We start from the raw sequence: 12385 nt of genomic DNA, 5'->3' as shown, positions 1-12385 counted from the left end.
ACTTCATAGTTACAGCAAGAGGGAGAGCTAAGTGATTTGCTATTAAGGAAGTAGAATTCATTCCTGCGAAGAAATGGCCTTTAGGGGACCTCAGGTCCTTTGGGCTCAATTCTTGGGGTCAGAGTTCAATGGTTCTCTTTTCGTTCTACAGGATGGTGGCTGATCCTGACAATCCTTTGGTATTAGATATCCTGACGGGCTCTTCCACTTCTTACTCCTTCTTTCCGGATAAACCTATCACCCAGGTGAGGGGCCTCTGTAGCCTTTGGGCTCCGGCTCCTGGGCCTGGTAGCAGAGCATTTTATTTGAAGATGAGAACTAAGCAGGAAAGCACACTTTGTTGAAGCTGATGAAATGAGGCATCGGTGGGAGCGGGAAGTGGGCAGAAGTGTGGGGTCTCGGGTTCTGCCTCAGGCGGAGCCTAGGAGGTTGTTCAGGTCTAGGCTGCTGTCCTCTTGCCTGAGAGGCCCAGTGGCTTGTCCTTTGCCCTGGCTCTCCTGGGTGACAGCCCCGTGTTGTTCCCAGTATCCACACGCAGTGGGGAAGAACACCCTCCTGATTGCTGGGCTCCAGGCCAGGAACAATGCCCGGGTCATCTTCAGTGGCTCCCTCGACTTCTTCAGCGACGCCTTCTTCAACTCAGCAGTGCAGAAGGCGACGCCCAGCTCCCAGAGGTGGATGCCAGGGGACCAAGGGGCATGTGGTCTGGGTGGTGGGGTCTGTGCAGATGGGGAAGAAGGAGCCTTTTAGCTAAAAGTGTCAAAGGCTAAGTGTCTTTAGATGCTTTAAACTTACTTGAAGACGACTTTGTTGCTCTGCTGCTGGTGTTGGCACCCCAAACTTTTCTAGTAATGGCTTCTGTGGAGATGTTTCAAAAATTGTGTATTTATCGTGTAGGTGACCCCTAAAGCACCAGCACTTCATCTCTCTTCACTTTTTTTCTGTGTTCCCTTTAACCTAGATATGTATGGCCTACAGGTGGGAATGAGCTTAGTGCCGTTGTCTTGGTAGAGAGTGAATAGACCTGCTTGGAAAAGAGTTGGTTCTGGGGCTACAGCCTTTGTTTGCCTCCTGCAGGTATTCCCAGACAGGCAACTACGAGCTAGCTGTGGCCCTGTCCCGCTGGGTGTTCAAGGAGGAAGGCGTCCTCCGTGTGGGGCCTGTGTCCCACCACCGGGTGGGCGAGACAGCCCCACCCAATGCCTACACCGTCACTGACCTAGTGGTAAGAGCTTGGAGTGGGAGGGCCCGTTAGTTTTGGCCAAACTAACTCAGCTTGAAAGCATTTATGGGCACGTCTGCGTTGGGCCCAAGTGGCCTAAGTAAGGATGACTGGGTTAACCTCTACCCTGAAGTCAGAGGAACTGGTATCCTGACAGGGGCCTTGCGGGGAGGTGTGGCTTTGCTGCAGGAGTGCAGAAGTGGGAGGGGGCTCCACAGAGTCACTCTGCTGGGAGTGGGGACCCCAAGAGAAAAGGCATCGGAGTCGGATCTCGAGGACGAGTCTGTAAGAGGAAAGGCAAGAGAGCAGCAAGCATGGAAGCAGGGACGTCTGGGAGTGCCTGACGTTCTAGGGGTGCAGCGTGGCTGGGGCGCAGACTTCCACGGGCCTGTGAAGAGGTGTAGATGCGAGTCGGGTTAGCCAGGGGTGGGCGGTAGGGCTCGCCCAGTCTGTCACAACTCCTGGGAGTTCCTGGGGATTCAGCACAGCTCTGAGGACAGAGGCACCCTCTAGTCACTGTCCCCGCTGGCTAATTGGCCTTTTTATCTCAGGAGTATAGCATCGTGATCGAACAGCTCTCAAACGGCCGATGGGTCCCCTTTGACGGTGATGATATTCAGCTGGAGTTTGTCCGCATAGATCCTTTCGTTAGGACCTTCTTGAAGAAGAAAGGTAAATAATTCTTGCATGAGAAGCTGCAGGAAGGCAATCCCTGCCTCTGGCTTGCTCTCGGGAGGCCAACAGAAACATGGCGGGAAAGTCCTGCTTCATCTGTGTCGCTCTTCCCCAGGTGGCAAGTACAGCGTCCAGTTCAAGTTGCCTGATGTGTACGGTGTGTTCCAGTTTAAAGTGGATTACAACCGGCTAGGCTACACACACTTATACTCCTCCACTCAGGTGAGCACAGGTCACAGTTTGTTTTCAGCCAGCATGTGCCCCACTTGGGCTTCAGAGTGGCCGGGGCCTGTCACCTCTGTCCTGTTGCAGGTGTCAGTGAGGCCACTCCAGCACACGCAGTATGAGCGCTTCATCCCCTCGGCCTATCCTTACTACGCCAGTGCCTTCTCCATGATGGCGGGGCTCTTCCTCTTCAGCGTCGTCTTCTTACACATGAAGGAAAAGGAGAAGTCTGACTGAGGCCAGAGCCCGGGAACCCCTCCCAGCATGGAGACGACAGAGGGTTTCAGTAGGACTGGGTTTTTTTTCCCTTTATGGTGGCTGTTTTGTTTTTTTAAGCCGTGGGACAATGGCACAGCCTTACCTCAGTGGAAGATGCAGCATTGAGTACCAAGGGATGGGGGTTAGGGAGTGACTTTTATGTAAATTTTTTCACCTGATGCTAAGCAGTGTTTTTCATACATGCAGTCACTGTCATTTATAAAATAAAGAGAAACATTGCCCTCACATGTCATCTGGCCCCCGTGGCGCTTTGCTGATGGCGGGGTTGGTGTTCGGTAAGGGCTGCATACAGGATAGTAAGTGGCCTCTTAATTTTGCTGAAGACTGGACTGTTTTAACTCTGAAATGATAGCATTTCCAAACTTCTCAAGGGATGAAATAAGGTTAATACTACACTGAGGCCGGTGGGGAATCACTGAAACGAGAAACCTAGGGTGACGGCGCTTGCCTTTACGATAGAACTATACAGCTGCTTGGTTGAAAAGAACCTTAAACGTATGTTCGCGCGCCTCAGGCAATGGCCGTGTCCCTAAAAAGCACGTGCAAATCTGTGTTAAGCCCTTCCCTGTCGCTGGTCTCTGCCCACAAACTTTTCTTTATGGTGTAAGGATCAGTCTTAAAGCCAAACAGTTCAAGGCACAGACGTATCTGCAGTTACAAACGTGCGTTTAATTCTTCACGATTCCTGTGAGAAATGCTAGTCAGTAGGAAATCAGCAAGTCTAAATCTAAATCACTGCCGTTCATTTCCGTCTCATCAGCCGTTTCAGCTCTGCTAGACCACGCGGCAGCTGGTGGAGCTCTGTGGAATGCGCCGTTAGAAACACCCCAGAGCTGTTCAGAATGCACGGCTGAAGTGCAGAGGCTCCCTACTTCTGGACTGCATGGTTTTTCGGTTTTTCATTCTGAAACCTGAACATACCGACCTGTACAAATGTTTGCCTTAGCTCAGGTAACATGCCACTAACAGCCACCACCTTGGCCTGGGTCTTCTCTCTAAAGTGGAGCACAGGTCCGCCCCTCAGCCCAGCCTCATCTATCTAACAGACTGGCTCGGCCATTAACTCTTCAGAGGTCTGTGAAGACAGGACATAGGCATAAGGTAGGGCTTCTTGGTCAGCAGTTAACACTTGCGTGATCTTCTCACCCAGTGCAGAGAACTCATTCTTTTGGATTTGTAGGCAGAGATCATAGCGCATTAATTTTACAGAGATACTCGGAGGGGCCCGGTGATTAGTCAGCACTGTTTTAGCGTTAGGCCCTTTGATGTCATCTAGACCAGGGGTCGACAAACTGGCCTGTGGGCCAATCCAGCCTGCTGCCTTTTTTTTTTTTTAATGGCCTGCAAGCAAAAAATGGTTTTTACGTCTTAAAAGAATACTTAATGGCACAGAATTCAAAATTCAGTGTCCCTAAATAAAGCCCTATTGGCACACAGCCACGTTTGTTTTCATGCTTAAGACTGCTTTTGTGCTCCAGTGGCAGCTGAGTGGCTGCGACAGCCTGGGTATTTACTCGCTGGCCCTCTACAGGAAAGGTCTGCCAACTCCCGTCCAGACCAGTTTCTTCGTTTTATAGGTAAGAGAACTTTAGACCATACAGGTTATATGATGCCATACAGGTTATATGATGCATCCAAAACCACACAGCTAGAGTTAGTAGCTACAGACCGTAAACGTCACTCAGCTTGTTCCTCTCATTTGCCAAACCAGAGGCTTTCTCTTCTGTTGACCAGGCCTCTCTGCGCCATCTTTACTCCTGACTCTCACTCACACCTGGGAGCCCCCTCTCAGCATTCACAGACCATCACGACACAGATGCTGCCACGTTCTTTTAGTAATGCACCAGCTACATCAGAGCCATCACGGGGCTGCCCTCCAGGAGTAGAGGAGGAGGGCTGCCTGACACAGTGCCTCGTACTCCAGGTTGGCCAAAAATAACATCTTCATTTTGGTTTCCACACAGCTCTTCTCTGTAAGCCTGTCGGCCAACAGAGTGGCTGCCGATTGTTGGAGGAGCCAACCAATCATCTTGTCTAGTTTCAGATTCTTCAGGGCCAGAGTATGTTCACCCCAAAGGCTTAAATGAAGCACATTGGCCGCTACTCGGGCAGATGGTCTCTGCAACAGGAAGGGAAGCTGAGGTTTAGAACATCTGTGAAAAGTATCTGGCCCACAGCCCTCTTCATTAATGAATCGTTTCAGGGTCTTCCCTTGTCTGATCCCAACCAAATTCTTCTCTACCTTCTTCTCTCCTGACATATACTGGCTGTTCTCTTCTGTTGACCAGGCCTCTGACCCAGGGTCCAGGCTTTTCCACGTGTTTCCCCCCAGTTGGAATAGCCTCCGTATTGTGGAGGCCCATGAACCACCTTCTGTATGAGCACTGTCTGGAGTGAGGGGTGTTGTATCTCACGGTCACTGGTAGCAGCAGGAATTACTGTGACCATGACAGCATGCTGTGCACGGTAAGAGGTAAGTAGAAGAACAAGAATTTGAACCCTGGTCTGTCTCTGCTCTTTCCACTAAGCATGCCACCTGAACCGGACCTGCTCCTACTCCAACTGTGGCTTCCCATGTGTTAGCCTTTCGATTCCTTTAATTTCAGAATGTCCGCGTCTGCTCTCAGATGTCGTCACGTCTGTCTCGTTAGATCTCAGCTGTTTCCATAAAGTACATCTCCATTATTGACATTTCTTGAAAATGCATCTTTTTCCCTCTAACTGAAGCAACTAAAGCCAAGAAGAACTGGATTGCTGGAATTCTGACTAATTTGGTGGCTAGCTCCCCTACTCTTATTTATGTTAAAATCTGTTTTGTTCTATACTTGACCTTTACTTTTGTGAGACAGGAGCTGTCTGTCACCCTAGTGCTTGCCCAAACCTGATCTTTACTCTGGAACATAAACTGAGGGTTCCATCTGCACAAAACCTGGGGACAGCCTCACCTTGCTGGCCTCTCGCTGGAGCAGTGACCTCACCAGCTGCCTCACATCTAGAGGCACTGACTCGGGCAGTGCAGGCAGCTGAGCCTCTCGGTAGTTGCGGCTTTCAAGATGGGCCCCGTCCTGGCCGTAAAAGGGGTTGGAGAACCCGAAGATTTCGTAGGCGAGCGCTCCCACTGCCCAGGCATCAGCCTTGCTGTAGTCGATCACTGCCCTGGGGCCAGGGCAGGCTGAAGACACCTGCTCGGAGAGCAAAGGTGACTGGTCAGTCATTCTGCTGGCATTTTTAACTTCATGTTCCTGCTTGGCACGGGCTAATCTGAACTCTGTCCCAAGGAACCCAAGAATTTGAGCTCAGATCCAGAAGAATCTGCTTAGGCTGCCTGCCCGTGCTGACAAAGCTTCCATCTCCTAGGAACTTTAGAGAGACCTACATTAAAACACAGTGGCAGGGAAGGGATTGGTGCCAAATTATGGGTCATAAAAGATGCAAGTGCTGAGAAAATCATGAGGTATCCAGTTGTGTCCTATCAGTGGAAACAGAAGAGGCTGCTGATGGCACATGACACGCTCAGCGGGACTCACCTCAGGAGCCATCAGGCAGCCGTTTCCGCCCCGATCCACATACCAGCTGGTGAAGGGCAGCTGCAGCCCAACTTGCTCATCAGCCAGGCAGCAACCAAAATCCGCGATCACCAACCAGGGGCAGCCATCTGGGGAGGGACACACAAGGTGAGCCACTGATTCTAATTTTTCCTCTGAGAGGCCCTCCTATGTTCCTACTAAAGCCACCATCAAGTCGGGTGACAGGGGTAAAAGCTCCCGGATGAAGCACCAAGCAAAGAACTGGATAAAAGTCTGCCTTAATCTAAATCTAGTAATCAGAGCTGTCCCAAGACTGAAGCTGCTGCTTGTGATTTACTCAACAGATGGTGCTTGGCTCAAATGACCTCAAAGGGCCCTTACACCCCAAGATTCTTTGATCTGAACTTGAAACCCCAAATCTAAACCTAAGAAACAGGTGCATTAAGAATTATTTGTAAAAGTATTCACACAGACTTCCTTTAAAAAGCCAGTTCCTCTAATAATTTAATTGCATATTTAATTATTTTAAATCTAGTTCAGAATTTATCAGATGACTCTCCTTTACAATATTCTCAGGCAAGTGGCCATCCAGCTTCTAGTTGAATGCTTCCAGTGATGGGGAACTCATTATTTCCAGAAGCAGCTGGACTTACATTTGGACAGCTTTCATGATTTGAAAATTCCTTCTTACATTAAGCTAAGGTCTTCTTCTCTTTAACTTTATTCAAGAAAACTTCCACCACTGAGATTTTTCTGTAAGTGGGCAACAGAAAGGAGCTTGGGCACATTAACTATCACTCCACAAATCCCACAGAGAGAACAAAGCCTCCATTTCGAAGGAGAGATTGTTAATGTCTTGTGTACAGAGCTAAATTTAGACACAACAACTTATAATAGGGCATAAAAACCAAACAGGACCTGAAGGGTCCTGATATTCCCAGACTTTGTCTAGTGCCCCCTGAAGCCCCAAGGTACAGTACGGCTGGGCACGTACCTGCATCCAACTCCACGAGGACGTTGTCAGATTTTAAATCTCTGTGTGCAACGCCCTGTTGAACCAGATGATCCACACCTTCCAAGAGCTGCAAGAGCATCACGGAGGCCAGGCGGGGGCTTGGGGTGTTCTCACGAAGGTACTGGCGCAGGGTGCAGGGGTAGCTGATGGAGAGGGTGACAGGGCCTCTGGCTATTGCGCATTGATGATCCCTAGCATCTTATTTACTATTAGGATGATGGCCTTTCCTCTTCTTCTGGAGCTTTTCAGTTTTTTCCCCAAGTATCCTTTCTGTTCCCACCCACTATCCTGAAATTAGGAAGGAAGAGCTGGGGGCTCACATGTTGAAAGTGACACGAGAGATGCTCATTTCCTTAAAACATCCATTACGACACTACTAGGGCGTGTGCAGAGGGAGGAAGAACTGTTTACGTTAAAAAACAAAACACGGAACGCAGCCACAGAGAATGGCAACAGTCAGATGCACTGAAAGCACGAGGTGAAAAGTCTTTTCTAAATAAAGATGAGATTCTGTTTTCATGGAAAATAGTCCTAAAGGGAAACTGTCCCGGACATGGCCTTATCTCCCAAAGGGTGAGGATCTCTTCCCTGTGCCCCTGGGCTCCGGGTGCTCAGAGGCTGGGACCAGCTCCCACTCCAGGTCCTGCCATAGGCCTGCCACTTACTTCTTCATAACGAGGAAAAGTGTCCGCCCGTGGCCCAGGCCCTCGGGATGAAGACGTGGGGGCAGCACATCAGGGTAGTCGACCAGGGCCCCTGGCAGCAATGGGACAGACGAGGTGAAGGCGCGGAAGACCCGGATGATGTTGGGGTGAGGGGCCAGTTGCTTGGGCCCTCCCTTGGATTTTCTGTTTAGCCAAAAGGGACAAATGTATGAGGCCAGTATCAGATACAACAGTTGGAAAGATAATAATCTAAAGCTAGAAAAAAGTCTGACATTCATTTATTCACCCATTTATTTGCCAAATATTTACTGTAGATCTGCTATGTGCCAGGTAGAGAGCCTAGTTTTGGAGAAAAAGAAAAACCCATAAAGATGACTCATCACATTTGATGACTCCACTAATCCATCTGTCCATCCATCCCATGTGGCAGACACAGTGGTTTAGAGCCCCTGGAATCAGACTGCCTGAGTTTGGATTCCAGATCTGCCACTGTATGTCCTTGGCCAGGTTACTTAACTTCTCTGGGCTCAGTCTCAAATGCAGAAGGGGAATAGGTAGTAATATGCCACATAAGGTTGTTAATACTTGCAAAGGATCTGGAATCTCTGATTCCAAGTTCTACTATAATACTTGGTATGTAGTATGAACTCAATAAACCTTTGTTGAATGAATCAATGAATGAATGAATGAAGACAGACACTGTTCGTAGATGTGTCACCTGCCACCCCTCCTCCAGGAGCCCCACACCCATAGCCCTGCTGGGGCACAGCGGCTGTGTTTTGGACTGCGTGACTCCCTGCTGTGTACTAGCCCTGCCCCTCCACCAAAGCTGCTTGGACTAAGGGTGGGTAGGACCTGACCCAAGGGCCACTGAACCTGCATTCACATATGAGATCCAAATGGCTGGCAGGGAAGGGGAGGGGGCCAAATAGATTCTCTCTTTGAGCAGTGCGAATGAGGAAACATGGCAGTAACCTGGCAGTCCGCAATGGGGCTGGTGAAAGGATGCCATGAGACTTGCTTGGGGCCATGAGAAGCCAAACAGGTGTGCGAGCCAAGGGTACGCACGAAGAGAGGAGTGATGGGGTAAGAAATAAGGATATTGGGTGGAAGAGAGAGGAGGATGGAGCAGAAGTCTAGAGACATCAACACAACACTGAGGGAGTATGCTGCCTGCCTTGTCCCCAGAGCTGCCTCGGTTCCCAAGCTTTGTAGATCCAGTCCACGAGAGGCCTTCTACTTCACCTGAGTGGGCCCCTGTTCTACCCAATCGAAGGAGTTACAGCATTGTTCCCGTGGGCCGCTGGGGCTAGTGGGAGAATCAGGATCACAGCTCAAGGCTGTCAGTGCTACATGGGAAAGCTCTGCCCACTGGTCACGGAAGCACAGAGGAAGAGTGTGGCTGTGCTAGGGAGGTGTGTGTGTGGGTGTGTTTGAACTGAGACCTGGAACAGGACAGGAGGCTGCGGGGAGGACAGCCCAAGGATAGCTAACTGCACGGAGGAGCCTGGTGCCTTGGGGGCGGTCAGTATGAATTCAGTGTGGTGGAACGTAACATGTAAATGGGACAAGATGAGAAATGAGATCAGAGAAGTGAGAGGAGCAAATACAGAGGGCTGAGACTGAGGTCCCTAGATGAGCAAAAGCCCAGTGGAAATACACCCAGAGTGCTCTCAGGGAATAGTGTTAGACAGTGCCGGTACTTCAGGTAATAGACCTGCCACATTCATCTAATTCAGCAAACTCTCACTGAGCTGTGGGGGAACGCAGTAAACAGAACCACGTTTTGGGTTGTGTGTCCTGCACTCAGAGCGTACAGTATAGCTGGAGAGACAGTGGAAGATAGAGACATCTATGATTTATGGTCAGATGGTGATAAATGCTATGGAAAAAAAAAGAAAAAACTAAGGCAGGAAAAAAGACTGGAGAGTGGCAGGGACCATGTCAGACGAGAGGTCCGGGCAGGCCTCTGCAGCAGACGTCCTCGTGCTCACAGCTATGTGACGGCACCCTGTCAGCAGGCTGAAGCTAACGCCGCGAAAGCAGCTGACCTTCGATGTCCACTTTTGCCCACAAAGGAATTGAGAGAAGAGGATGACAGTGTCGAACCCAGCGAGCAGCTGCTTCTGTTGTTCTGCACGGGCCCTCGGCCACCCTGCAGCCTTCCAGGCCATGGAAGGGGTTTTCCACGTACGTTTCCTTAAGTCCCTATTTCTACCTTCCTGCTTCTGACAGAGCTGGATCTATAAATCAACCCTCCGACAATGCAGCAGGCCCACCTCTTCCTGGTGGTCTACAAATATCACGGGGAACACTGGGGCCTCTGTCATAAGCTCAAGCATGAATCTACCACGTGCAGACACAGGGTCTACAAAGGCACTGTCAGCGTAGGCTGTCACCCACCCGCTCTTCCCTCTGCGGACAATGCCTCTTTCCCTACTGCTTTGCAGAGCTAATGTCTACTCATCCTTCAAAAGGCAGCACAAACTGTCCCTTCAAGAGGCCTTTCTGAGCGGCCCCACGTCTGCAACGCACACATCACCTCACACCATTCTAGAACTTACCACACTGGACTCCGCTCCTGACACCTGTGGCTCCTCTGGAGAACTCCACATGGAGGACTCCTGGGGAATGGGTCACTTTTTTTTTTTTAATTTCTTGGCACCATCAGGTGAACTGAAGCTATTAGTGGAATGAACGTTACCTCCGCTGCGGACAGAAGTCAGTTGGTGTGGACAGGTGGTGCTCTACCTGGGCATTGCTTAGGAAGAATCAGAAATCAGATCAGTCTTCCACTTCCTGAACTGGGTGTTTCTGGATGGCCCTCACCCTGCTCCAGTGTGAATGAGCCATCGGCATCTTCAGTTGGAGTCAGATGATCTGCAATCTTTCCCAAGTTAATTATCCACCAACTGAAAATCTATCAGTAACTACATCATTTGGTAAGCATTTACTATCCACTGTGTGTCATGTCACTGTGCTGAGTGCTGAGGACATATGATGGTTTTGCTCTCAAAGAACTCCCAGCCAGTCAGGTGGGCAGATGGGCACTTACCTGTAAGTGACTGCTCCATATTCCCCGGCCAAGGCCACTCGACTAGCTGGGACTAGCTCCTGGCTCATTTTGCTAAAGATGGCTTCGCTGGAGGAGCCCGCCTGAAACACATTCATAATGAATCCAGGGTTACACAGACCCGAGCAGAATGGCAAGTCCAAGTCCTTAGAATATGGACCAGGACAGCTAATGCCTAGAATTGGCTTTGACCTTCAAGATAAGATAACCTCTCTGAAGTGGCAAGCCAAGATTAGTTTCTCCTGGGAGAGAAGGCAGAGGTGTCATCCATGTCAACTCAGAGGATGCTTCCTACACCTCAAACTCTTGGCTGCTCAGGTGTCAGGGCAGGAAGAGACGTCAAGATAGTCATGGCATGCGACCCTTCTTCCTGCCATAGATGTCTCCGGTCACAACCAGGCTCATCCTTGCAGGCTCCCTTCAGCAGACATGCCAGAACCTGACAAGCCCACCTTGGATGAAGTTGTGCTGCTCCACAGAAAGGCCTGCCCATCCCCCAGTAAGAAACAAACGAACAAAAAAAAAACGAAGAGGAAAAGCACCTTACTTTCCTCATTTCACTATGAGTGGCTCTCAGGACCTGTGGAACTCGCTAGGTATCAAGAATATCCTCTAATTGTCTTTAGCTTTCGTGAATGAAATAGCTGTCATGCCCCAAATGGTGGAAGGTTTGATGCTAAGACTGGATGTTTTATAGGCCAAGGATCTGGCTACTTGTTAGCTATTAACCCAGCCTGGAAGTGTAATAGCCTAACAACCTTCATTCCACAAATAAAACAGGAAACTGCATTCTTCAGTGTCCAGCATGAGCTAGGTGGCTATTTTCTACTTTAGCCTTAAATAGATGCTCTGGGCAGGAGAAAGAACATCAGGTTTTGATGAATTTCCTAAACCCACCTATGTGATGGCAAGGTAAAGAAACTACTCTAAATAGACAGCAATCTTTGTTTTTGTGGGAAAAAAAGATTCAATTTCCCAAAGCCTTGAGTCTTCCAAGAGTTCAGAGCAGGGAGGTGAGATGGAAGGGTGGGTTTAGAGGCAAGAAGAATGGCGCCTCCTCTCCGGTGAGGCAGGTCAAAGGAAGGAGCGAGAACGGTGGTCATTGTAGTCCTGAAATTAACTAATTGATCAGCCAGGACTGACAGGTGAGAAACCAGTGGTTTAGGCACTTGCTACTCAAGGTGTGGTTCACAGACCAGAGGCAGGGCATCCCCTGGGAGCTTGTCAGGAAGGCAGAGTCTCAGGCCCCACCTCAGACCTGCTGATTAGAATCTGCCTTTTGACCTGATCCCCAGGTGATTCGTGGACATATTTCATTTTGAGACCTGCTGCTTAACACTCCTGTGTGAGAGGGTGAGGAAGCCTAACTATATAGACACTTGGACTGTGGAGAATCTGTCTTTTCCTATCTCCTTCTGGGGGAAAAACTGTCATCAGGTCTCCCACAATTGGCACTTTGAGAAATGCCTACTTTAAAGATGAAAGGCCCAGCCTTACCGAGATGTTCCACATCATCTTGATGGCCAAGGGAAAGGCAGGGGACTGTGGGGCTCGCTCCTCTTCTCCTTGTGGGATGATATCTGGGCCTCTCTCTGGAAGAAGCCTGGTGCTCTCTGACACCTCCAGTTTCCGGGGCAACACAGGCATGGTGGCTTCATACACAGCAGCACTGCAGCCCTTGCCAATGGACTGTCCTATCAGATA

The 12385-nt window shown here is 49.8% G+C and overlaps 2 protein-coding genes across 3 annotated transcripts in view; one reads left to right on the top strand and one right to left on the bottom strand.

Moving 5' to 3' along the window:
- DDOST (dolichyl-diphosphooligosaccharide--protein glycosyltransferase non-catalytic subunit) overlaps positions 1-2629 on the top strand; it is an 8749-nt gene extending 6120 nt beyond the window's left edge. The window contains exons 4-9 of the mRNA XM_011357516.2: positions 72-245; positions 526-674; positions 1078-1225; positions 1774-1894; positions 2013-2119; positions 2210-2629. Coding sequence (XP_011355818.1) covers positions 72-245; positions 526-674; positions 1078-1225; positions 1774-1894; positions 2013-2119; positions 2210-2359 — 849 coding nt within the window. The 3' untranslated portion in view covers positions 2360-2629. The remainder of the gene's footprint in view (positions 1-71; positions 246-525; positions 675-1077; positions 1226-1773; positions 1895-2012; positions 2120-2209) is intronic.
- Positions 2630-3050: 421 nt separating this feature from the next.
- The window catches only part of PINK1 (PTEN induced putative kinase 1), a 16422-nt gene continuing 7087 nt past the window's right edge, over positions 3051-12385 (bottom strand). The window contains exons 3-9 of one of the 2 annotated variants that reach the window (XM_011357514.2): positions 12179-12375; positions 10664-10764; positions 7609-7791; positions 6923-7086; positions 5929-6056; positions 5347-5583; positions 3051-4520 (exon numbers count right to left, since the gene is read on the bottom strand). In XM_011357514.2, the coding sequence (XP_011355816.1) occupies positions 4263-4520; positions 5347-5583; positions 5929-6056; positions 6923-7086; positions 7609-7791; positions 10664-10764; positions 12179-12375 (1268 nt within the window). In that variant the 3' untranslated portion in view covers positions 3051-4262. The remainder of the gene's footprint in view (positions 4521-5346; positions 5584-5928; positions 6057-6922; positions 7087-7608; positions 7792-10663; positions 10765-12178; positions 12376-12385) is intronic. The other variant, XM_011357515.2, reaches the window with a different exon arrangement.

This window comes from Pteropus vampyrus, unplaced genomic scaffold (genome assembly GCF_000151845.1).
Source record: "Pteropus vampyrus isolate Shadow unplaced genomic scaffold, Pvam_2.0 Scaffold36, whole genome shotgun sequence".
In the NCBI taxonomy this organism is placed as follows: Eukaryota; Metazoa; Chordata; class Mammalia; order Chiroptera; family Pteropodidae; genus Pteropus; species Pteropus vampyrus.
The sequence above is the reverse complement of the archived record's forward strand: the minus strand, read 5'-3'. Positions and strand labels throughout refer to the sequence as shown.